Genomic DNA, 27391 nt, shown 5'->3' with positions numbered 1-27391 from the left:
TTAGTCTAAGGCAAACATGGAAAGGAACTACAGCAAAGTCCATTCTAGGCAATTATGACTGAGTTGTGGTATACTAAAAGCAAATGTTTTTTTAAACCAACCAGACCTATTAATTTGACCTTAAACACTACTCTGTTGTTGTTGTTTCTTTGCACTGCCTTCTTTATATTCCTGCCTTGATTTTATACATATATGCCTGTTTACATTGCAGAACTAAACACTTCCTTTCCACTGGGATAACAAAAGATGGCTCCTTGTTAGATGGATGACAGGACTGGTTGCTGTGGCACAGGAATGACTCACTGTGGTAAAACAGAAGGTGCTCCAGATCTGTGGAAGTGAACAATTTGCCATTTGCCATCCCGGCGGTGCCAGATACGAGTTTCCTCAGACTGTGCGGTGCGAGGGATTCCACTTGTGTCAACGTACTGTGTGATGCGGATATAAGCAATGCAGGCAGACTCGTCTCCCATTAAGTGGATGTGCGGGTTCAGGATGGTAGTGTGCACGGGCTTGCTGTTTCTGGACCACACTGGAAACAGAAGGACAAACCAGTGAAATCAGTGCGATCCGCCCCATTCTTCTTCAGCATAACCTCTTCTCTATTCTTTACATAGTAATTGTAGTTAACATGGGAAAGGAAGTTAGGCATTACTCTAGACTTGTTTCATGTCAATGTATGCACTCTCTCTCTCTCTCTCTCTCATATACACATGCAGCATTAGTTCATCCAGCCCATCTTTGTATGTCTCCCCTTCAAGTTGTCAGAGAGAGGTCAAGCCAGCCCCGATTCTCAAGATCCTGTTCAACACAAGATGCCAAGCCTTAGCATATGCTCTACCAGTGAGCTATAGCTTCACCATTCTCCTCAACCAAGTTACCCTTCTCTTTCCAGAAAGCTCAAAAAGGGATAAGAGAAACATAACCGAGATTGAGTGAACCAAAATGTTTATAAGATGAAATATCTTGTTCAGGGAGTCTTTCAGCTATCAGATCTGGGAAAAAATGATAGGGTAAATGATGTGTTTTCAGGCCTCTTGTATACTTTATTATGAATCATATTGGCTTTTTCAAGAGGTGCAGGCTGGGGGCTCACCTTGAGCCCCAGTTTACTGGCCCGTGCTGGGGGGGTAGTGTGGAGAGGACGCCAGGCGAGGCAAGGTGATTCTGGCTGGCCCTGAGCATCACGGAGGCAGCATGGGCTTGGCCGGGTCTGAAGGAGGAAGTCTCCTCTCCTCTCCTCTTTGCTCACTTACCTTTGGCTGGTCCCACCTTCCCACCCTTGGAATTTTGGGTTGTTTTTGTTCCTTTCTTTACTTACATGTCACAACTTTTGCATGGAGTTGGATCCAGTTTGGGAGGAAGGCTGGCCTGTGTGCCCCCTTTTCCTCACTCTGGGGATCCCAATGAGGGATTTGGGGGGAGGCCTTGTAGGGGACATGCCCAGCTCAGGGGCTGTCTGGGCAGCCTCCCTCCAAGTGGCAGGGGAATCGAAGAGTGGCTCAAGACCAAGTGGTGTCCCACATACTGCTGTCCCAGGCTACTCTACAGCAGGCGGGCTGGGAGTAGGTGGTCATGCATCGGTCGGCAGGCATGTAGGCCAATGCCCTGGATCCAGGACCTATGCTACACCAATGCTCTCAGCTGTAACCAATAAAGTTGGGGCCATTTTTATTCCAACATCATTGTGTCTTGGGCTGTGCATGCCAGGGTTTACATGGGAAGGGGTCTTTGTAGCCATCTCCAACCACACCCGTTAGGCACTAGGTCAGCAAACTGTCACTGGGCAAGGTGGTTTAGTAAGTAAACACATGTTCTGATAATTCACAGTATCTGTGAATTGGTATCTGAAGAAGTGAGCTGTGGCTCACGAAAGCTCATACCCTGCCGGAAAATATTTTTGTTAGTCTTTAAGGAGCTACTGGACTCTTGCTCTTTTCTACTACATGTTCTGATAACAGTCAAAAAGCCTCCCAAGAGGACAAAGGTTGCTTACAGTTCTCAAAGTAAAAGCGATGGAACTCCAGCCCTTCCACCAGGTTCCCTAGAGCTTCTGGTTCAAAAGCAGTCATCCCAGGATCACACATCTTTCTGCAAGGCCCATCAAAAGACACAAAAAGGAAATAGGAGAAATTTAAATAAAAGGGAAATTATTTTGTTATCTTCAGCAAAATGTGTTTAGCCCTGTATTTAAGGAAAAATTAACTCATCTATACGATTCAAAATTTGTCTTAATGTTTTTTTAAAAAAACCTAATGTGCTGTCTGGCTCTTATATATGCTATAGAGCTCAGGGGCATGATTAACTTTCTTCTCAACTACTTGGGGCGTGACTTTTAAAAATCATTCCTGTTTCTCTAGTGGCTATATGTTGATCAGTGATTCTAAAGATTATTTATTTCATTTATACCCTGCCTTTCTCCCTCAAAGTGGTTTACATTGTTCTCCTCTTTTCAAAGGAAGGTTGCATAAAGAGACATGTGTGTTATACAACACAACAGGTAATGATCACTTTGAATTTTAATGTTCCAGTTTAATATTAGTTTTAAGTGTTTTGTTACTGCCTTTATCATTGTGTCTAATTGTAATATGTAATGTGACTGTTCCCCTGCCCACATGTGTAACAAGCTGGGAAACAGAGCCATTGATACACAAGGAAGGAGTCTCTGCATACCCAGAGCACGTCCCAGATATGCAGAAAATATGACCGTAAATTTACCAAAAGGAAAAAAAGAAGGGGCTGGAACCTTTGTAAACTGCTGGATGAGGACTACATATACTTCTGAAGGGACAGAATAGTAAAACCACCATTGTACTATACCGATTAGTAAAACTGCTGAATCCATTGTAATAGAGAAACCAGAAAACAGGGCCACCCGTAGACAAGGGCAGCAGGAGCTTCTCATACTGAGGGGCCTTCCGAGTTATGCAGGAAAAAATAAGTCTTTGTAAATTAGCCACATGAAAAGGAGCACCCTTCCCCCCCCCCTGAATAGCTTGATCAGCAGTGAATATGTTCCAAGAGCATGGAAAGTTTACAGTTGCAGAACAGGTAAGTCATGGTGGTAGAAAGCAAGCTGGCTGCACAGGCCCTGCACGGGGTGGGTTAGCAGCTGTTGCCCTGGTAGAGCCAGCTTTTGTTCCTTTACCCTCTGCTGGGAAGAGAAGGGAGGGGCTTTCAGGGCTGTTTTTGCTTCCCAGTCCACCCCTGTTCCCACTCCTGCCATTTCTCGTGGACCTTCAGCTTGTGTTTGGATAGCACTTCAAATTAAACTGAACTAAAAATAAATAGTAATTCTTCCTTAGGTAACACAAGTATGAGCAAAGATTCTATTGATGGCACATAGGGCCGGATGCAAAGCAAGTGAAGGTTGCAAAATAGGAAGGAGCGAACATTTGTCTATAACAAAAGAAAACCACAAAAGAGAATTGAATGGAAGTATACTGCAGCCCAGTGAAAGTGATCACAGCTATAGCCCTACATGGAAGTTTTGATTTTTACACAAGGTGCTTTAACTACAGAGAGTATTATTATTGCAATATTATTGCAATGATCTGAATTCTGATCACATTCAACCCTCAGCAGCTGAATGTAACATTTGTGAGGACATCCTGTTAATAAAAATTGAATTCGCTGTGAGTTAAAGATACCAGTTTGAGTGAGGTCCACCCTTGAGTGAAGCACATGTAAAACCATTTTTAAACCATCCCTAGATCTTCCCAGGGCCTAAATATTTACTGCCCAGCCCCTAATATACCATTATGGAACAAGGCAATGAATCAGGTAGTAGTTACATAGCTATGTGGACTTCTGAATGAATACTACTGATTATCTTGATCTAGATCAACCTGTCTTCAGGTGAGGTGGTTGATGTTCCAAACAGGTGCTTGAGGTCAGTGATGGACTGGATGAGGATGAATAAACTTAGATTTAATTAAGACCAAAAAAAGAGAAATATATTGATGGTGTGGTGCATTTGATTTACCTGAAGAGTACAACACCAATTCCAGAAGGAATCTGGAATAGTTGTTCAAGTTGGAGCGGCTTCTGGACTTCAATATTTCTGGATGGTATCTGTCACCAGGAATGACTTTTAATAGTGAATTTAGTTTGCTAGCAGTTACAGGTGAAACAATGAGCTGGTTATGCCGCTATGTGTCTCACAGTCCAAACCTAACCCTCAGGCCCTGATACTTAGAATGCTACAAGGGAGGGAACTGAACAAACACAGCACCCTCCCGGTAGGATGGCCATCTTCAATTCTCACCATAGCCACTCTGATCACACCAGCCACATGCCTCCACAGGTCACTTGGCACAGGCAACTCAAATAATATTCCCAAGATCTCTACTGCAAAAAGACTCCGGTCTTTGTTGGGGAGAGGGCAGAGTCAGGAACATCAACCTTTTCCCCAGGCAAGCACCCAAAAACACAAATCAGACAAAGTAGTTCCACTGTAATTTTTGAACCCACCATCTTTGCCAGCCATTGGCCTTTAGCTGATGTGGCATTGTTGACTGCAAAAGTGGGGGTAGGTTTTTGTGGTTTATAAACATTAAATAGGTTTTTCGATGTATCTTATGCGGCTGATGATTTATTGTTTACTTGTGGTTTATATGTGCAACTAAACATATTGGTTTACATTGTATATAGTGTCCTAATGGCTTGTCTATAGTATGTTGTTCACTGCCATGGAACCACCTTTGGCAGAGTCCAAATATTAAAATTAAAACAACTCATTACAGTGTAGCGGTAGAAAAGAGCAAGGGTCTAGTAGCATTTTAAAGACTAACAAAATTTCTGGTAGGGTATGAACTTTCCTGAGTATCTGAAGAAGTGAGCAGTGACTCACGAAAGCTCATACCCTACCAGAAATTTTGTGTCTTTAAGGTGCTACTGGACACTTGCTCTTTCCTACTGCTACAGACAAACACAGCTACCCATTGTGATCTAGGTCCAATGTAGCTCTTCTTATTAGCTAGTACAAGTTAATTTAATGCAGCAATTCCCAACATGCTGGATCAGAAGACAGCAAAGTGGGCTGGTAGATAACATCCATTGGTGCTGGGGTCAGTACAGTTACCAGGAAACAAAAAAAAAGCTTCATATCTGTGCCACGGCCTGTGCCAAGGCTCCAGATAGCAAAAGTTCATTTTGTGAAGTCCCTTGTAAACAGCATAGAAACCAGCCATTTATCTTTTAATTAGCCCAGTGCAGATACTCTTTTGTGAGTGAGGGAAACCTTTTTCCCAAGCTCTCATTTAAACTTTGGAAGGTGAGTAGAACAAACCAACCATTCCAGTGCTGCCCTCTCAACGTACAAGGGTATCTGTTTCTCCCATTTACAAAATTCCATTACTCTTCCATTCCAGCCGGTTATCTCCAAACCTAAAACTGCAGTCACATAGTGAGCGCATGTGTTCTAAAAGCCTTTCTTGTGGGCAGAACAAAAACAAGCTCAGAAGCCTATGTTCTTCATTAATAACTTCATGCTGTTTGTTCTCTCAGCCAGCCATTCAGACCCATGCTTGCTCAGCAATAATAGCAGTGATTTATCCTTGGCAATCTGCAAAAGAAATCCATCTATTATAGTTATGATGGGAGATGATAATGACATATTCATTTAGGAGGAGCCGAGAAGGAAAACAGATGTTCGTGAAGTTAATTCCTAACTGTTCTCTGTAAGCCCAGAAATGAAAACCATTTATTTGCTTACCTTCAGAGCAACCTGACATTTCAGAACTGGACAGCATCGCCATGCTGCTTCAAACAACGGAAGTCTTTGGGAGATTTTTGCTGCTAGCCCATCCCCCATATACCAGGTCAGCTGAGGAGCATTGCCTTCTCCACCTCAAAGCCAAACACCCATTGGGAACACTCACGTGTAGGACTCAAAATCCCCATTGCTTATTGCTTCGATCAGCTGCTCCGTCACCTTAATGATTTCCTGTTTTCGTACTGTTGGGTTTAAAAATAGATATAGTAAAATATTTAACACAATCAGTAAGCAAAAAAAAAACTTAACAGGAATATAGAATAGTAATAGGTATTGTTGGGAGAAAGAACATTCTCAGGGCTGTGTGTATGTCATGATTCTTCCAGAGTACAGAAAAAACACCAAATGGGTGGTAACAAGCACATCAACTTCCATTTTTTTTTTAAAAAAAGCAGATTCCTAGTCCTTACCATTGTGAAAATATGTTTTAAAGCCTTTGAGGCAACAGTTAGTGAAATAGATGCCAGAAGGATGGCTAAATAAGATTTTCAGCCATTGTAGGAACTGTCATTTTCCCATAATTAAAAAAACCATAAACAAATTATAAGAGAAATTATGCACATTTGGACAACTAGTGTAATTTATAGTTTGTAGAGTCCTCTTGACACAGAATTTAGAATGCCTAGCATAGGATTGTTTTTAGCACAGAATACGCACAGCCCTAGGCATTCTGACTGGAAGAAGGAGAGGCTACAAGAGATAGAAAGTTGCTAGCAACAACTGGGTCAGGAAACTCCACTGGAATGAGGGAGAACTTGAAAAGAATTATTTGGTTTGCAGTTCTGAATGGGAGAGGTGAGGAACTGACCAGTTTACTGGGCTGTACTTGGTATGTAGTCACTGCCTACAGAGATTCAAATCCAGGACCAACTTTACCATTAGGTGCAAATAAGCACTCAACTGTGGTGGGTGGCAGCTTACATAGAAACAACCTTCAGAGACAGATGTGACATTGTGCTTTCCTGCCCATTGGTGTATCTGCTGCCTTCTTACTGCTAGTAAGAATCAGGCAAGCCTTTACACTGGAGCTAGGAAGAAAACTTTGTGGCTAGGCAAGACTATACTGAAAAACATATTTTTAAGGGAATGAGTTGGCAAAGGAAACTAATTAAGAGGCAAGTGAATGAAGGATAAGATGTGGGAGAATGATGAAATTAGCTTGGATTGAGTCCCAATAAGTATTACCAGTATTACAATGCAATATAGTAATACAGTATTACCAACTTTATATTATAATGATAAAAAATATTTGGTTATTTAAAAACCATTAAAGGCCAGTCCCTTAACCAAAAAACTGGTTCTTGGAGCAACTAACAACTTATTAAAACAATTAAACCACTGTTCAATTAAAAAATGAAACCAGCTAAGCAACAAAAAAATTAAAGCCAACTATTTGATCGGCAGAATAAAAACCCAAATTCAAAATCATTATTTAAAAAACGTAAGCAGTGGAAATCCAAAATGCAATGAACAAACAATAGTACAGTGAAATATCTCAGCAGTGTTAGGGTAAAAGCACAGTGTTTTTGTGGCCTGGGTGGTTAAAGTGCAATGTTTCTGCACTTCAAGGGCAATAATGCAGTAATTCTGTGGTCAGCAAGCAAAAGTGCAGGACTTCTGTAATTTTAATGACCCAAGGGCCTAGGCATACAATTTTTATTGTCTTCATAATACCTTTCATGATTGGGCAATGTAGTTCATTAATCAAGAGGTTTTCTGCCCTGGTGTCCCGAGACCCAGGACTCCCTCCTGAGCCCAGAATGACCCGGCAAGGAGTCCTTGCCTCCCCCAGATGCCAACCAGCAAAGCCCCAGGTCCGACTTTACAATGCTTCTCTATGGAGGAGGGGGTGACCCCTTCGGGACCCCATAAAATTGGATCCCTTAACCCAATCGTCACCAAACTTCAGGGTTCATGCAAGGATAGTCTCTTGAAGCTACCCTAAAAATTTGGGAACTCTACCTCCAAAATGCCTCCCCCAGAGCACATTTAAAAAATTCCCACAGGGAAAAGCCTGGGGAAAGTTGAAGCTGACAAAAGCCAAATACCTATTTGGCTGATTCAGTGATCGGCTATCCAGCTTCGGCTTTATTCCCAGTTTTAATATTGTGCTTTAATTAAATCTGAAGGAAGCGGAAAAGGCCTTTTTGGGGTTTATTTTCAGTTCGGGTTTATTGATATGCACAACCCTAATCCTGTGTGAATCAGGGTCCCAAATACTTGGAAAATAAATGCCCCACTCCTAATGGCTAACAAATCAAGATGTATAGTTTGAGCCTCATATTATGATCTTAAAGGGCAGACAGGATCATATGGAACATGTGGATCTCTTAGTTATCCTGGTCCCAAGTTATTTAGGAGTTTATTTAGGAGTTTGCATTGTGTCTGGAAATATACAAGAAATCAGTGAAGTTGATATAAACCTAGCGTTATAACCCCTTCTATAATTGGAAGCAGACAGCAACCAACTCTAGTTTCTAAAACATCTTCAAAAGGCTGGCCCACAATGGATGTGGTATCCCGTTTTCCATACATACATCTCTGCATAGAACATAGAAAAATATATACACCTCTCTTAGGGTTACCAGCCTCCAGGTGATGTCTGGAGATCTCCCGCTATTACAACTGATCTCCAGGCGACAGCGATCAGTTCACCTGGAGAAAATGGCCACTTTGGAAGGTAGACTCTATGGCTTTATACTCCATTGAAGTCCCTCCCCTCCCCAAATAGGGTTGCCAACCTCCAGGTACTGAGGGAGAAATTAGACACCACTGTACTAGTATCAACAGATAAGGAAATTAGCAATCTTCCTTGAAGCAAATCCTTCTTGAACTATACAATAACATTTACAAAACTGATTACTTACCTGTATGATACTTATACAGAAAATGATGTACATACAGTGAGAGACATTGCACTCTTGTATAGATATACTTTCCTTGTTTATTGCCGTCCTTGAGATGGTATGTACTGTTGATGTATGATAATTTTGTTCAGATTTGTGTATGATTGCCTGTGCGTATTTGTTTAGACACAGTAGCTTATAAATATATTTTGCACTCCAAGTATCTTTTCGCTCCTGTACTAACCTCCAGGTACTAGCTGGAGAGCTCCTGCTATTATAACTGATCTCCAGCCAATAGAGCTGGCAACCCTATCCCCAACCCACACCCTCAAAATCTCCAGGTATTTCCCAACCCGGAGCAGGCAACCCCAACCTCTCTATACCTAGAAAAATATAAGCCCAAATTACATACACAATGCCATGTTGCCTATTGTAGTGTAGGTATGGCTGAAAAGCCAATTTCATATGATCAAAACCCATGTTGCCTTGATAAATACAAATAGTGAACAAATGTACATAACAGGACCCTGATATGAGAGTGTGTCCCCACCTTAAAATAAAAAAGCAGACTAAGGGGGATTTTGAATGAAGTGTGTGTTTTACTGTTTCCCAGCTTGCCATTTCTACAGTCCAAGTCTTCTCCTAATAGCTACCCTCACAGTTCAAAAGACATACATTTGGAACTGTCTTGATGGTGGGGCTTTGTAACAGGGAAACAGCAAGAGGAACCAAAGTTAAGGCCCCCGCTTCTTTCACTTCTGTACTCAAAACCTGCCCCCACAAACTGCTTTTCTAACCCCCCATTATGAACAACAAACAGCGCTAGGGCTTGGTTACATGTGTTTGCCCATAATGTATTATTGCCCCCTTAATTACAATAATACAAAGCTTTGAGCTCTGTTTACCAAAAGGATTATTATTTCTGCAAGGCTGAACACGCATTAAATTGTGGATGTGAGGTGATCTTTTTGACAGACTGTACATGTTGTACCTCAGTTAAATGGGGGGGGGGGAATTAACAGCCTGCTGGCCTTTTCCTCATCCAAAGAATGAATAAACATGCTAAATTAGCTCATCGTGTTACTGTCACCTGCCTTTAAAAGGTAGCTGTTATGTTTTAAACAAGCAACATAGGAAACACTTCTTCCTCCCTGTTTATCCACCAGGGGACTGGAAGACAACCAGATAATAAAAAATTCAGGAAGGCTCTCTTCTGTTCTGTTTCCTCGACTCTAATCTCAGAAATCCAGCAACTTACCCTGTGAACTGAATCTTCCAAAAAGCTTTACCAGAGCATACCACTGTGCACTATGCTAAGACTCAAATTTAGATGCACTAGAGGCCCTCTGCGGCCGCGGGGAGGGCGCTCCGCCGCCCCCGCCGCCTTCTCCCGGCCGGGAGAGGCTTCCAGAGGCCCTCTGCGGCAGCGGGGAGGCTGCTCTGCCACCCCCGCCGGGCCGCACCACTTCCCGCCGCCAGGAGCGGCCTGGGGGGGGCCTCCTGCAGCTGCAGGAAGGCCACCCCCGCCGGATCCGCCGCTTCCCACCGCCAGGAGCCCAGAAGGTAAGTCTGCGGGGGGGGGGGGAGGGGTTATAAGCCGACCCTCGGCTTATACGCGGGTGCCTAATTTTTCCCCATTTTTGGGGAGAAATTAGGCACCTCGGCTTATACGCGGGTCGGCTTATACACGGGTATATACGGTAAGTTTAATTCCTTATGCTAAAGAAACAAAGTAGTTAATAACAAAATGATGTATGTATCCGTGAAGGCTTTTCTTGTCTGCAGTATTTCTATCTTTTTAATTTTTACCACCCAGAGAGAGACATATTTTTGCCATTCCCTCATGCGTTATTCCCAGTGAGCAAATTTTCAATTAACTAATGACAGGTCAAAGTCCATCTCTACAGCAGATGAGTTCTTTTCATTGGGGTGACTTTACAAATTAACACACTACAATTATTTCCTAGGCTATTATTGGAACTTTGGTCCTGTCAAGCAACAGAACGTATCAAGGGACACAGATTTCCCTAGATTCTTCCCAAAGGGTAACTTAAAATGATTAGAGAAAAATTACTTCCCAAGAGACATGAAGGAGAAGATGATTAGTGCTTCCTGAATGGACAGAAGAATCAGGGTATTTTAATACTGCAAAAAAGGCATCAACAGAATATCTAAATGTGTAGCTAGAGAGAGAGAGAGAGAGAGAGAGAGAGAGAGAGAGAGAGAGAGAGAGAGAGAGAGAGAGAGAGAGAGAATTGCATACTATACCTTTGGTGTCTTCATCTTCAATGGTAGTGTTTGTGCTCTCTGATGATTCCTGAACAAAGAATGGACAGGAGAGAAGCAAAATAAGACCCCACCCTTTTTTCAGAAAGTCTGTTTGGTCACCTGTCACCCAGTTCCACCCCAACAGCAGCAAACACTGCAAAGGGACAAAAACAAGGTAAGCATCAGATTTTTAAAAAAATCACTAATCAGTAACACTAATCAATAATAACAGTTCTTGCTTTGTACCTATAATACTTGCCTTGACTTTTAGATCATGAGTAAGAAGTACATCTAACTGTGAAGAATCTTGTAGAAATGGGTTCATCTTTCTTCCATTAGTCTACTACAGTGATGTACAAAATAGATCCAGCAGGAGCGGGGCTTGAAGTCTCTTACCATTATAACTAAAGGGGCAGGAAGGGCTGTGTAGGAGTGAAAGACACCATATTGACTGTACAATCAGGAGAGGAATGTACAAATTAACAAAGAGGGAGCTAGGATGAGAGAGTGAGGGGGGTTGTGCAGGAGTGAAGGAGACTACATTGATCGCATAGTAAAGAAAGAAATGTACAATACAACAAAGAGGGCTTCCAAGACCCACATGGACCACCAAAGGCTGACAAACACCTCCTTCCATAAAGAGCCGACTGGTACACAAATTAACGCAGAGAAAGCAATCCATTAATTCTCCAAGTTTCTCATCAAGAAAACTCTACAACTGAACAAGATTCATGGTTCTAAATCCATCCCACCAGAAGGTTATTTACATGTTACCCACAATCACAAGTGGCAGGTTGACCAAGGCCGTCAGCTGTTTGGTCTCCTGTGACTGTATAGTTCCAGCAGAGCCATATAAGATGGCATTTTCTTTCATGGTTCCTTGGGCTGATGCAGCTTGCAGACCTGCTAAAGGAGAAGTTCCATGGAGAACCTTTCACTAGAAACTGGAATTAGGTTCTCAGTGCTTTTGGGCTTCAACTGCCATTCTGCACCAGCCATCCCTGTTCACAGGATCTATAGGGGAGGGACACTTCAGAAAGTGTTACCTTCAACCCTACTTTCCATCACTCAGAAATAATTCCCAAAAAACAGGGAAGGCTGGAACATGTTGAGAGGCCCAACATTATCAGCATTGAGGAAGACAAAGGACACTCACCATTAACTGAACGCTGGAACTGGACTTTCTTTTCTGGAAAAACAAGGAGAAGAGATGGGACAAGAAGAGACACAGAGTGAGAAAGAAGGAAGAGAGCAGAACATGGGATGTAGTGGGTCCTGATCCTTCTACAGAGATGAAGAATTTGTGGATCAATCTGATCCTTAATGCAAGAGTTTTGTGTCTAGAGCTCAGGAAAACCAGCCACGGTGCAAAATGTGCTGATCTAACTTTCACACACAACTGACAATTCCATCAGGCTTGCCTTTGCTACACTTCCCACTATTTTAACTTTGAAACCATTCACCTCTGCATTTCATGATGTCTTTCTGAATCTCGACATCTTGACACTGTGCAGAGCTCAACTTGTACAATTAATTCCTAATCCTGCAATTTTCTAATTCCAGCCAAGCCTCATTATAGCTAAATTTCTAAAACTCATCATAGCATAGACTTCTAAACTGGTAATTACATTTTGAGATCTGATTAAATATACACCACAGCTTAGATCCTGTGGAAAATTTTCACGGATGGAAGGATTTCAGTCAGTGAAGTGCAACTTCCTTGCATGCCCCTTCCACTATGGCCCAAAATGCCTCTTGAAATACTGTACCTGGGGGACAGGAGACCCACCCTAGAAACGACATGAGAGAGGAATCAAAGATCCTCAGCAAGAGGGGCGAATCAGCAAAAAATTCCCCCTGCTTCCATCAGCAGAAATCCATCATGCTAACTTCACTTGTGTACACAACAGTATCTGAATGCAACCTTCTGTCAATGAAATGCTACACTTTCCAAATCCTTCTTGGCAGTTACATCTCTCACTATTCTGTACGTCACCACTAGTGGCTTGAGACAATGGAAACTTGAACTGTACACTTCTCAAATACACATGACACCGGGGAATCTGTGAGCAGAGCTCCCAGTATATATATTTTAAATCACTTCTAAGGGGGCCTGATTTGGATTGAAAGCATGATACAAATGGGTTCTGACTCCCCTACACACACACACACACACACACACACACACTATTTACCCAATCTAAAATATCCCAGGGAATGGGAATTTGAGCTGCTGGGATCAACATACTGCTGCTCGTAACATTTACCTCAACCGGGCAAATTACTCCTAGGGTTCATTATAGATGAGAAGAACAGTGTTGAGTTAAAAAACCCACCACCACTGCCGCCGCCACTTTCTTCAATGCATGATCCCAGTCCAATTGGGGTTCCCATGCATATGCTTTAAAATAAATATGCTGGGAGATCCATTCATTCAATTTCCAATATGATGTGTAGCTGATCCCTCAAGTATAACATTAGAAGGAACCCAAATAAATCTAACCCAGCTCAATGCCCTGAGTAAGGAAGGGCACTTAATAACTACAGAACCTTTGAAAAGCTCCAAGGCAGATTTGGGCAGATTCCTCCACAAATAACTCATATTGGACTGAAAGGCTCTTACAGGGATTCTTAATGTTTAAACTAAATCTGCAACATTCTTGCAGTTTATATCCATTGCCAATCATCCTACCCTTAACAGAGCTACTTACTAGTAGCTGTTTCAAGTCCCTTTTGTGGGGAAAAATGTGGTAGAAACGTTTAAACAAACGAATAGATTCATGTCTGCACAACATTTGTGCGTGTATAACAGCGAGGATGCTAGGTATCTGCAAAGCACATCTGATCTGTTATTTCCACACCATGATATGCTTACACTGGGCATCTGCACAGATACCAAAAGGAAATCAATGTGTTTATTTATCCATTCTTAAATATTTAAAATAATTTCTGTCCTGCCACTATATTCTTTGGGATTCACAAGGCAGCTAGATGTAACCTACAGTTAAAGTGCTGAATACTGCGCCATGCTTAAAAAAAAAAAAAAAATTTCCTCAGGAAAAAAAATTCCCCCATGGGAGAAAAAAAGCTTAGGTAGCCTTTCTAATCTGATGTGAGGGATAATGCCCTTGCTCACTATTTCAAAAGGAGTGGTTTGCAAGGGTTTATTAGGAAAATGAAGAAGGTAGGCCTAAATCAAACCTTGGCCCATGCCAATGCCAGTTTCTCTTTCTTGATCTGTGCAGCTGGCACAACAATAAATCTGTACAAGCAGAAAGAACAGCAAGAGAGATTACACTATTTCCCATCTCATTAGAGAATAAAAAAGAGGGAGCTTAACAGGATGACAAATCATGGCTCGGCATTCCTAAGGGCAGTCCCCAACGACTAAAGGGACATTGTTGCAATTTGTGTTCCATGGAACAGAGCACCAAATTGATATTATTTGTACTAAATGACTTGGGTTGTGCGTTTTGATATACCTGAACCGAAAATAAACCCGAAATTAGCCGTTTCAGCAATATTCGTCTTTTGGGTTGACCGAATACCAAAACCTGGGTATCTGTCCAAAGCTGAATAGACGATTCTCAAAAAAGCCGAATAATTATTCAGCTTTTTCGGGTTCAGCTATTTGCCTTCTGTGGAGTGTCCATTTTGTGGCCCTTGTTGTGTTTAAAGGAGAGCTATCACCTTTCTCCATAATCCTGCCCACGGCTGGTTTCCAGGGTAGCAAGAGGGAGGGAGCAGGCATCTTGGAGTGGCCAATAAGAATGCTCACTGGAGCTTCCCATGTGACCAATGGCAGCAATGCATTTTGCATTGCTGCAAAGCCAGCTGGTGCAGTCTACCTGGATTGCAACACAGGACAACCTAGAGAGGGGAAATGAGGAGGGCCAGGAATTCTCAGTGGCCAATAGGTACTCAGGTAAGGAAGAACAGTGTTCTTTCACCAATCACAGAAGGTGTTTTTTGGCTGGAATTATTTTCAAACTTTTCTTTGCTTGGCCAAAGACTATAAAAGCAGGTCTGGCTCCCAGACCAGGCCATTACTCTCAGAGGTTTGAGAGAGTTTGGTGGCAAAGCTTGGCTTTAGCTCCAGCTGCCTGATTCTCCCTCCGCATCCTGGTGCCTCATCCTGACCTGCAGGATTACAACCTGCTGCTTGGATTGGATTCCTTCCTGCCTGCTGCCTGGAGGAAAAGACATCCAAGGATATGAGATATCATTGTTTTCCTTTTAAACTAGTTGTATTTGGGACTTATTTTCTAAATTTCGCTTGAAGCCAGCAGGCCTTGGCCTGTTGGCTGGTGTGGGGGATGCTAGTTTGAGGGGGTTATTTTATTATTTTTGGGAGGAGGACCTGCTTCCATTTCTCCACTGCTTGCTGTTTCACAGTTCCAATGTTTGAATTTTGGGGGTTTCTCTGCCTCATTGCTGGCTTTCACCTGAAAGGAGGGGGTGATTTGATTGATTGTCATTGTTCTCATTGTTGCTTTGTAAACTTTACCATGCATTTCTATGGAGGAGGGGGTGACCACTTCCAGACCCCATAAAATTGGACCCCCTGACCCAGTCTTCACCAAACTTTGGGGTTCATGCAAGGAGAGTCCCTTGAAGCTACCCTGAAAATTTGGAACACTACCTCCAAAAACGCCCCTACAGGAGCTTCAAAAAGAATTTTCCATAGACTATAATGGGCCTGGATTTTTTTTGGTAAACCCGGAAATAAGCCGAATACCCATATTTGCTGGTATGGGTATTCAGCTTATTTTAGGTTTATTGGAAAAAATTGGGCCCAATAAACCCAAACCCAAAATTTACCAAATTTTTTTTTAGCACGACCCTATAAGTGACAAATCAAGACCATACCAGGTGGCGGTAAGCTTATTTGCATTATGAACATGGCCTAAGAATTTTTTTCTGAGGCAGAGTGGTATAGAATATAGGCACAGAGTGAATAGAATACAGCAGGAATGTTGGGAACAGTCCAATATTCAAGACTTTTCTCAATGTAATGTACATCAAAGAAAGACTCCTTAAGTCAGGTTCCTAATAGACACTCAAAACACTACTGATCTCTTATAGATGCTTCCTACTTTCTATGCCTGTAATCCATTCTGCCTCCTTTCTCTCTCTCTCTCTTTTTGCTTTTGCACTCTGCTTATTTCTACCCTCTTTACAATGGTTTAGACATCTCAGTAGTATATTCTTCCTTCAATTCTTACCGTTATACTATGGGATTACACCTTACTTTGCTGCTGGCAAGACTTTATAGGACGCAAGTAGAAGATCTGGAAAATGCACCAGCAACATAACAAGCTCAGTATACACACACTGCACAAGGCACAAATATACCGCTGTCTCTACCCCTCTCCTTGCTGATGATTAATAGGTATCACACATGTGCACATCCCTGATGAGATCAAAGGCCACCATTGGAACTATACTAGAACAAACCGTTTGATGTCGATTATCACTTGGTAATCCTGCTTCCCTGCTACACCTTGTTTGCTGCATCATATGACATCCTCAGCTAGCCTTCCTAGATCTTTTTCTCTGAAACCAACTATCTGAAGACAGTAGACTCTATTAGTAGCATCACCATTTACGCTGCACATGATGGAGTCTACTAGGCTTATATATGGTAACTGAATTGATTTAGAACCTAGAAAGATGCTAGAATAAATTGTCTGCAAAATCTTACTGGACAGTATTTGTATATTGGACGCAACATGACACAACATAAAAGCAGTGACCCCATTAAAGTAGGAACATAAACACAATAAAAGATGTAACACAGGGCAGTGGCTTTATTAGTTTAGGACATAACAGGATGTGACATGGGCAGTGATTGCATTCATTTTCAATGTAACAGGATGCAACACCAAACAGGGCAGTGAAGTCATTGTGTATCCTCTGGCTGAAGGAGGGACAAGGCCTCTTCTGTCAATGAGAGATGGGGGCATATCAGGAAAAAGACTAGAGTGGGAGAGGGTCTTCCATTTCTTTTAGTTTCCCCAGATAAGAAGGTTCCAATTTTACAGAAGTAGTGTATGTTATATTTATTTTATAATAGTAAAGAGTAGGAGAAGTGGAACAACCTGCTTTCCACTATCAAACCATTACTTACAAATGGAACAAACACCTCAAAAATCATAGATTGGTTCTTTGGGGTCTGTTTGTTACCATGAGATGGTCACACCAGTGAGTTTCCTTAGAAAGTCACACTAACCACATGACTGTGAACCAAGGCCCAGGATCTTTCACACCACATGGTTAAATCAGCCACCATCTCCTCCAGTTAAAGGAAGAGTAACATCAAACAAGCAAAAATAAGAATCCACAGGTAAGTCTGGTGCCAATTCAATCTTTGAGAGTGCTGGGATGGAATTTGGTCCTCTGGGGTGTCTCTGAGACAAAATGGAGTTTGATAGTGGCAGTAGGGATAGGCGAGTATAAGTATGTCTTTTGCGAGGAAACCCAGTTATCAGGGTCTGCATTCTTCAAGTAACAAAACCATTCTTTAAAGCAAAATTCATTCCCCACATCCCCAGACACCAAAGGATAACCTGACACAACAGTGAAAGAGTTGCCGGCCAGCCACCCCTCCAGAATGCTTCAACTTGGCTTCCAGGGGGAAAATGTGGTTATGTCAGTATAATATCATTCAATACCATCAAATTTTACAAATATTTCAGAGTTGATCAATAGACGGGGTAACACCCTGGAAGGAAAGAAAAAACTGTTTATCCATTATTCCACAGCTCAACAAAGCCAATGAACCAGGTTACAGAACACCTACATTAGAAACCAAGAGACTGATGCAGAGTTGGAACTTTAAGCATTTTCCCATATGCAGTTTTTTTCACAGTTCCAACCATTGTTTACCGTGCTAATTTACCGTGCTAACATGACAGCCTCGTGGACTCCTGTAAAATCACAACTATCAGCAAAAGAGAGTTTGTGTGCTGACCACTGACCAAAAAGTCTAAGCCAGAATCCTAATTAGCCACGAGACATCCTTGCCCTCACTTCCCATCCCATCTCCCTCTCTTCCGGATGAAGTGTCTTTCAGTTTGTCTTACCCCTCACAGCCCCTTGCACTGGATTAGAAATGCCTCAGAGCCTATTCAAATGATCAGAGGGGCATGTGGTACAACTCTCACAACAAGACTGTATCACCTCAGAATGCACGTGGAAGGGATAACTGCTTGACTGTGACCCCACATAGAAAGATAATCCATCAGGAAGATGGCCTCCTTGCATTCTAAAGTGATACACTCCTAACAGAGGACTGTGGACTCATACCACAAGAGCATAGTGGCTTACAGTCACGCAGGAGGGCTGTATCACTTTGGCCTACAAATATTTGAATCGACTCAGTTCAGGGTATTTCCTCCTCCATTTAAAAAGTCAATAGGATGGAGTTGTTGGGAGGAGGATTCTTAGAATATACCCATGATTCACAAACAACATAGCAAAGCCTGGTTTAGTTGTCCAGAACTGTCCTTTTTGCTTTTTTTCCCCTTTCAGCCCTCTTTTTGTCTTTCATTCTGTGATATGAAGAAACCAAATAAACCAAGCACAAACCGGTACACCCTCTTAGCACTTCCTCTTATCACAGCAGTTTGTACCTAGATAAAAGCAATGCTTATATTTGCGCTTCTGCTGTCTCGTAGAAAATGCCAGTAATAGTGTTATTAAGATGAGAAGAGGATGATGCGAGAGATCCACCAATATAACATTAGTAATGTGGCTTTAATAAAAAGACTTCGGGCCACGCTGGGACCCTCTACCAAGCCAGATGTACCATGCTGAAGGCAGGCAATCTAGTGGCCATATAAGCCAGGAAGGAGGGGGACTTACCTTCACACCATCGTTCTTCTTGTTGCCACCACTTTTCCCTCCTGTGGAGAGAAAGTACCATGTCAAGACGACCAAGCAAGGTGCCAGAGTCAATAGGGTGAGAACCAGCAACATGAGGGAAGTTGGACAAGAGAAACAGAAGACAGGAACTGATGATCAGAGATTCAACACTGCTGCCTCCTCTATAGGCCGTGAATTCACTTTACAATCCAGTGGTCTGTGTGAAGTCTCTCTCAAAGGCCTCTGAAGCTCAAAAACTGAAGTTTTCTTACTTGGATCCTCCAACATGAATAAGAAAAGCCACAGCCACCTATACTCTTGTACACCCAAGTCTTTGAAGAAACCAAAACAATGTCCAGCAATGGGAAGACAAGGGAGCTGAAGAAGCATTCTCTGACGATTTATTCTTCCTGATAGAATTCCAGGACCTCTCAACTACATGGCTAGTCCTTGCTCTATGTCCCCCAAGCCCTTTGCCTACCCTGCTCTGTGGCCTGTGGTATAAATGCTAATGGTCTGACTGTAGCCAAGAGCAGCGTGCAACTGCCTGCCTGCCTTCTGCACACTCAGCCTCTCTGGCTAATTTTAGACCCCCCTGTTGGCAGGAGTCTTGTGCTACAATTATGACATCCTGACAGCTGCAGCCCACATTTTGACAATGATGAAAAGCAGACATCCCATCCCTATGGCCCCACTATCACTATCCCAGACCTAGCCTAGTTTCCTGGGACCGCAACCCCCTCATACTCACTTCCACTTCTTGCTACTGCCTTCAAACAGATTCTGAAGAAGTGAAGTGGTGGGGGGGCACGAGCACGCTTGGTCCAAGTACCGCTTCCAGGCAGAACCAGACAATCCAATTATCTGTAACAATCACTGCTCTAGTCATTAAAAGCCTCCAAACTTCTTAGGAGGTAGAGAACAGAAAACCAATAAAGGATGAGAATTTGAATTTCCTAGTTGTTGCCGTTCATAGCAAACCCTTGCCACAATAAGAACAGTCAGCCAATTAACTCTCTTTACTCTCTTTAAAAATATAAATTTCCCAATAGCCTTCTAGCATACATCCACCTTGGTTTCTGAACAACACCGCCTCATTCTCTAAGCATCTAACATTTTGTTTTATTTACATGGAAGTATATATAATACACTGAATGTATATATAATGCAGCTGCTACTATCTGTCATCATATGTAACTAGGATAGAGAGGGAACATAGGGTTGCAGGAAGGCTTGCTGGGTATTGTTTAACAAAAACTAAACTCCAGAGTGTGAGGTTCTATATATGAGAAACAGCATGTTTTCTTAGTATCTTTTAAAAAAAAATTGCATAACTTTCTATTTAAGAGGTAAGCATTCTTCAGTCACTCTTCCCAGAGCTACAGAATGTATGACTCACATGGAATGCCTACCACTTATAGCATTCCTTCTATATCATCCACATGGAATTTTGGAAAGAAATAATATGCTCTGTCTGGACACTATAAATTTAAGTCATAATTCAGGGATAGGTAATATAATATGGGTTGGCCACATCCTTCTCCCGTGTTTATCACCTGCTCTGCATTAACTTACACATTGCTGGTCTAACATACCCAATGAAATTGAAAGAGATTGTACAGATGCAATAATTGGATTAAACTGAATAAACTGCTAAATACTATTCAAATGTCTGGAGGTTGTTTCAGAATTTTTATATATTACCAATTTTTATGATAGAGAACTAAACTGCTTTATAATTACAGCACCAACCTTGCACCTGGCTTTGTATAGCTTTAAGTAAATGGCACTTTAGTATGCATAACGGACTACAGGGTTGCAGCCCAAATTTGGAAGTAGACAGCTGGTCATTTGAATGATGCATGTATGAAATCCAAATATGTTTCTATTCTTGGCACATTAAAATGTATGGGGTTTGGTATAACTAGGTTGGTGAAAAGTTGAGAAGCTTATTGAATATGAAAATTTTGTAATAAAATAATTTAGCATTAATGAGGAAAACCCTTAGCGTCAACAATGCATCTGTTGTGCTGCATTTGACAATTGTTCACATATTAAATAACCTGAGCCCTATTGAGACAATGTGTTACTATAATGGGATTTATACTTTTTTGTATTATGTGCTTGATCAAAGAAATCAAAGGGAAATGTAAAGCATGGTTAGGCATGCTGAAAGATCAACATGGAAATACATCAACCGAACAAGACAAAATAAAGAAAAGATGGGAACAATACACTGAAGAACTGTACAGAAGAGATGAAAGGATGACAGATTCCTTCCAAGAAGAATTTTGTGAAAAAGAACCTACAGTTTTAGAAATTTAAGTGAAAGCTGTACTGAGAGCAACTGGGAGAAACAAATCATCAGGAGCTGATGGGATATCAATAGAGCTATTCCATGCTACAGAAACGGAGTCCATCAAAATCTTGAAAAGTATATGCCAACAAATATGGAAAACAAAACAATGGCCCACAGACTAGAAACGGGCAATTTACATTCCAGTTCCCAAAAAGGGGGACATCAAAGATTGCAGCAACTATTGGACCATCACAATAATTTCTCAAGCAAGTGAAGTGATGCTCAAAATCTTATAACAAATACTGTTATATGGAACAAGAAATGCCTAATGGTCAAGCTGGATTCAGAAAAGGAAGAGGCACTAAATATATTGCAAATTTATGTTGGTTATTGGAGCATGCAAGAGAAAATCAACAGAAAACCAGTTAGTGTTTCATAGATTGCAGCAAAGCTTTTGACTGTGTGGATCATGAAAAGCTGCCACTGGTTTTAAAGGAAATGGGTGTGCCACAGCAACTGACTGTTTTGATGAGCAAGCTTTACTCTGGACAAGAGGCTACTGTTAGGACAGAATATGGAGAAATAGAATGATTTCCTATTGACGAAGGTGTTAGACAAGGATGTATTTTATCTCCCTCTTCAATGAGTATGCAGAACATGTAATAAAGAAGTCTTGATTAGATGAAGGTGGATTGAAAACTGGGGGGGGGAGGGAGATTAAAAATTTGAGATAGACCAGTGATACCCCATTACTGGCAGACAATAGTCAAGACTCGAAACAACTACTGCTGAAAGTTAAAGGAGAAAGTGCCAAATCAGGACTACAGCTGAACATCAAGAAGACAAAGGTAATGACTACTGGAGAATTACTCAGCTTTAAGGTGGACTATGAGAAAATTAAAATTGTTTAAGACTTTATATTCCTTGGCTTCATCAACAACCAAAAGGCAAACTTCAACCAAGAAATCAGGAGACTGGGAAGGGCAGCCATGAAGGAGTTAGAAAAGATTCTTAAGTGTAAGGATGTGTCACTGGCAACCAAGATCAAGTTGATTCATGCTATAGTATTCCCTATTACTACTGTATGTGTGAAAGCTGGACAATGAAGAAAGCTGACAGGAAGAAAGTGCATTCCTTTGAAATATAGTTTGGAAGAGAGTGTCACGGATACTGTGGACTGCCAAAAAAAACCCCAAATAAGTGGGTTCTAGATCAAATCAAGCCTGAACTGTCCCTTGAAGCTAAAATGACTAAACTGAGGCTACCGTAGTTTGGTCACATTATAAGAAGACAACAGTCACTGAAAAGACAATAACACTAGGAAAAGTCGAAGGCAGCAGGAAAAGAGGAAGACCCAACATGAGATGGATTGACGCTATATAAAGGAAGCCACGCCTCTCAGTTTGCAAGACTTGAGCAAGGCTGTTAACGATACGATGTTTTGGAGGACATTGATTCATAGGGTCGCCTTGAGTCACGAGCGACTTGATGGCACTTAACACACACACATTATGTGTTGCATGAGGATAGACTGAGTAGTAGACTGAAAGCTGGAACACAGCTATACATTCTAATCAATACAGCTAATTCTTGACGTGACCCTATCTATAGATATTGAAATTTAGAGACTAGGGCCATGGACACACAAGACAGATCTTTCTACAGATCTTTCTTTTTAGCAGAAAAATCTGAAATATAACAACAACAACACTATTACACTGGGAAGTTATCCCCCCTTGATAGAAACAGCACCTGTAGCTTTAAGAAATTAATGCCTTCAGTGGCTGTTGCTAGACTGTATTGCCAGCATTCAAGCCATTGTTTCTGTCAATAAAAAGAAGGGGGAAGGGGCAGGGCCTTGCCCAGGCCTGTTGTGACCTTTGAGTAGGGTTTCTGGGTCCCTCCTGGCAATCAGCAGGGGATGGGGTGGGTGGGAAGGACTTACAGCTGTGGAGGGAGACCAGCATCGATGTGCCGATGTAACTTCCAGAAGCAACATCATCACATCAGTGGTGTCGAGGGAGACGCTCCAATATTTGGGAAAAACTCTATGGTAGAGACTGTTTTTACTGTAGAGTTTTGCCCAAATACCAGAGCGTCTTCCTCAATGTTGCCAATGTGATGATGCTACTTCTGGAAGTGACATAATTGCACTGATGGAGCCAAGGCCTAGACCTCATTTTAAGCCTGGTAAGACCCCTGCCGGCCAGCTGGACGATGCCTAGGGTTGCCAGGTCCCTCTTCGCCACTGGCAGGAGGTTTTTGGGGTGAAGCCTGAGGAGGGCGGAGTTTGGAGAGGGGAGGGACTTCAATGCCATAGAGTCCAATAGTCAAAGTGGCCATTTTCTCCAGGTGAACTGACCTCTATCAGCTGGAGATCAGTTGTAATAGCGGGAGATCTCTGGGTATTCAACTCATCTTACACCATCCTTATAGGTTTCAGTGACCACTATCCTCTTGACTACTGAATATCTGGTAAAAAGCATGTGGTAGATATTTACAATAATGAGGGTAGGGAGCTGTTCCTGTTGGCAACAGAGGATAGGACTTGCAATAATAGGTTTCAGTTATGGGCAAAAGTACTGGCTGGATATTAGGGGAATTTTTTTTTACAGTAAAGGCAGTGGAATTGGCTGCCTAGGGAGGTGGTGAGCTCCCCCTCACTGGCAGTCTTCAAGTAGCGGCTGAGTGAACACTTGTCAGGGATGCTTTAGTCTGATCCTGCATTGAGCAGGGGGTTGGACTATATGGCCTAGATGGCCTAACTCTATGATTCTATGAATAAGGGGCAGGAGGGCAATCTAAGGAAATTCTCATGAACAATACTAAAGTTGTCTTTTGCATGTCCTGGATCTGTAATGCAGATGCAAAGCCTATATGGGATAAAATTAAATTTATTTTAGAATCAATTTCTTCTAGATTTTATAAATGGAGAATTAATTTCTTATAGCTTTTATAAATGTGTACATATATTGCAAGAAAGACTACAAGGCCCTATGGCCATTGTCTAGCAAATTTTTCCACTTAGATCTGAAGTTTAGAGTTCTCTTTAAGTGTCCAGCATCACGCTAAGATTAGTATCCAATAAACCAAGAAGCAGCAATTTTAACTTGGGCACAATTGTGTTACCTACCAGAAAAATTCCGGGTTGCTAGCATGGTTGTGAGGATCGCACCCTGGAACACACAAAAGACAGAAAGAAAAGAGAAAAGACACATTACTGAGTTCAGAATCATGCTTATCCCTTCCCCCACCCCAATCTCATTCCTCTTAAAGACACCCTGTGGAAAAAGTGAGCAGGCTGGGCCTACAAGAGGGATGCATCTTTGGCCCTGTTCCAGAGGCATGATGAATATATTTCTAAGATGATATTAATAGATACAGCATACAGTTTGCAGAAAACAAGTCACTGGATATACTGGCTCAGAGATTTTAACAACTCTGCATGCTTCTGAATGATCTTGGCAAGGGGTTAATTTAACCACCCTCTGGAAACCTGGTATCTTTACTGTGTGTGTGTGGCAGTACAGGATGTCATTCTTCAGCAAACGGGTTCTGATGGGACCAGACCAACTGAGTTCTATCAGGAGTTACTGAGGTTTTTTTTTTTTACCTTACCTCTAAAGACCTGTCAGGTTAATGACAGCAAGAACAACCAGACCCTACTTATATCAGCAATATAAAGGCTTTCCACTACAAAGAGCAATCTATTTTCCTGCAATCACAAGACTGCAGCTAGTATCCAAAACTTTTTATTCTTGTGGCATTAAGAAGAACTTCGGACAAACAGAGACAAACTGATATGTGGAATGTATTTTTATGGCAATTCAACATAACAGTTACCACAGCCACCACTATCACTACTACTACTACACATACTTCTCACATAGCATGTTGTCCCAAAGATGTCAAAGAGTAGATCGAGGGGTCTCTTCATATCCATTTTACAGATAGGTCTACCAAAGTAGAGTACTGAGGTACTCTGTCCAGAGCCATTCTCTGTAAGCCAGTAAAAGAACTTGTTATAGATCCCTGTTCTCTTTAGCCTAGTACTTCTAAAATTGCTTGGATCCTTTCCAATCTGGCTTCAAGCCTGGATGTAGGACTGAAACAGCATTGGTTGTCCTGATGGATGACATGTACCAGGAGATGAACAGAGGGGCTGCAACCCTTCCTAAACCTCTCAGCAGCTTTTGAGACCATCGATTATGGTATCCTTCTAGATTGCCTCTCAGAGTTGGGACAGAGGCAATGTTTTCTGGTAGTTTCAGTCCTACCTGGAAGGTAGGTTTCTGAAAGTAGTGCTGGGAGACTGCCACTCGGCTTCTTAGCCAGTGGCCTATATGGTCTCACAAGGTCTCATCTTGTCCCAGATGCTTTTCAACACCTTTGAGGTCATTAATATGCAAATGACACTCAGCCATATCACATGTTTTCAGAGAGGTGCCTGGAGGGAGTTTTGGGATGGATGAGTTTAATTCCCACAGAATTCAGATGTGCTACTGGTGGCCAGAAGGAGTGACCTGGGATCACAGCTGTCTCCTGTTCTGGATGGGATTTCATTCCCTCTAAAGGAGCAAGTTCACAGTCTAGGGGTGCTGCTGGACCTGGGGCTCCTGTTGGATAAAGAAGTGGCAGTGGTGGCCAGGGTGCCTTCCACCAGCTTTGGCTGGTGAGCCTGCTGAGTAAGAAAGGTCATAACACTGTGGTACATGCCCTGGTAACATCTAGATTACATTACTTCAATTTACTGTATGTGGGGCAGCCCTTGAAGAGTGTCCAGAAACTATAGCTGGTTCAAAATGCTACAGTGGGTCATAGGGACCATATCACTCCAGCCTTGTTCCATCTGCACTGGCTTCCAATCTGCTTCTGGGCCCAATTCAAGGTGCTGGTATTTACCTTTAAAGCCCTATACAGCTGGCAACTTGCATACTTTGGGGATCACCTGCTCCCATACGAACCTACCCAACCATTACAATCATCTTCAAAGCCCCTGTCGTCTGAGGCGAGACAGGTGGCAATCCCAGAAATGACCTTCTTGGTTGTGGAACCAAAATTATGGAATTCCTTCTGCAGGGAGATTTGTCTATCCCCCTTGATAATTGTCTTCTGCTAGTGGATGAAGACTTTCTGTTTTGTCTGGTATACCCTTACTGACCCTCCTTCTTGTTTGTTTTTAATTGTTGTGTGTGTGTGTGTGTGTGTGTATATATATATATATACCACACACACTCACACACACATATATAGTTTTTTAAGCTGGTTTTTAATCTATTTAATTGTTTTCCATCTTGAAGGCCCTACTTGGTCAGAAAGGCAGCATATAAATATAATTAATCAATTCATTCTGGGACTTCCAATTCTCTTAAATGAAAAGGAGAAACAGAAAAATAATGTGCCCATAGACATTGCCACTGGACAAAAAACTACTAAATTAGCATGATGGAGTCCGTATTTACTCCCATAAAATTAAATTAATTTGTTACACTGGCAATACATTGATTCAAAATTTCTCTCAAAACAAAAACTTTTGAATAAAAATTCAAGTGGGAACAAACATCTCCATCTCTCTTTCTCCCCTGCTTCCCCCTGTCATACACACATGGAGTGTTTCTTGATATTCCAATCAGCTTCATGGGCTAATTAGAGGCCATATAAATAAGATTATGTTAACATAATTATGGCAGTAACAGATTACTGGATAAAAAGTAAACAAAGATTATTGTCTGTTACCTTCGGCTCAGTAATCTTATTAGTCTTAAGCCTTTTCCCTGGACGCATCCACAATGCTCACAAACCAAGAAGGGCAAATTACAGTGTGCAAACAGTGGAGAAAGAACTGATGATATCAACACTGGTACACAATTTCCCCCTAGAATAGTACTAGGTAGACAGTGGCTTGCTTTAAACATCACTGAGATGTGGCAGCATGGTTTGAAGTTGGTTTAGTTTGAACAATGGTTTCACATGATATATGAGTCCTGGCTTGTTCCCTGGTGAAATGCATGCCAGGATACCAGTCGGTCTTTGTGCAGGAGGCAGAGACAAAAGTAAAGGCAATAAAACAAACATTTGTCAAGGACAACAAGAATCTGAATAATCATCAGCAAGCTGAATCCTGGTTACACAAATTAACCATAGTTAAAATAAACCATGTTTTCACATTTTGTCTGAAATGAACTTGCAAATAATTGACATGGAAATAATTAATTTGGTCACAGGTCCCAAGTTCACTTACTTCCAAGTGCCACTGACATCTATGAAAGTGTGCTGAGGAATGCAGCTTTCACGAGTCCTATCAGAAGGAAACTTTAATATGTCTTGCGATTTTAA

The 27391-nt window shown here is 41.8% G+C and overlaps 1 protein-coding gene across 2 annotated transcripts in view; it reads right to left on the bottom strand.

Annotated features, from left to right (window-relative positions):
• Positions 1 to 298: 298 nt before the first annotated feature.
• Positions 299 to 27391, bottom strand: part of CAMK2A (calcium/calmodulin dependent protein kinase II alpha) — a 157716-nt gene continuing 130623 nt past the window's right edge. Inside the window, exons 12-18 of one of the 2 annotated variants that reach the window (XM_056851459.1) lie at positions 24189 to 24231; positions 18757 to 18797; positions 12047 to 12079; positions 10891 to 10939; positions 5883 to 5958; positions 1997 to 2091; positions 299 to 532 (exon numbers count right to left, since the gene is read on the bottom strand). In XM_056851459.1, the coding sequence (XP_056707437.1) occupies positions 300 to 532; positions 1997 to 2091; positions 5883 to 5958; positions 10891 to 10939; positions 12047 to 12079; positions 18757 to 18797; positions 24189 to 24231 (570 nt within the window). In that variant the 3' untranslated portion in view covers position 299. The remainder of the gene's footprint in view (positions 533 to 1996; positions 2092 to 5882; positions 5959 to 10890; positions 10940 to 12046; positions 12080 to 18756; positions 18798 to 24188; positions 24232 to 27391) is intronic. The other variant, XM_056851449.1, reaches the window with a different exon arrangement.

The sequence above is a fragment of the Euleptes europaea genome, chromosome 1 (assembly GCF_029931775.1).
Source record: "Euleptes europaea isolate rEulEur1 chromosome 1, rEulEur1.hap1, whole genome shotgun sequence".
Classification (NCBI taxonomy): Eukaryota; Metazoa; Chordata; class Lepidosauria; order Squamata; family Sphaerodactylidae; genus Euleptes; species Euleptes europaea.
The sequence above is the reverse complement of the archived record's forward strand: the minus strand, read 5'-3'. Positions and strand labels throughout refer to the sequence as shown.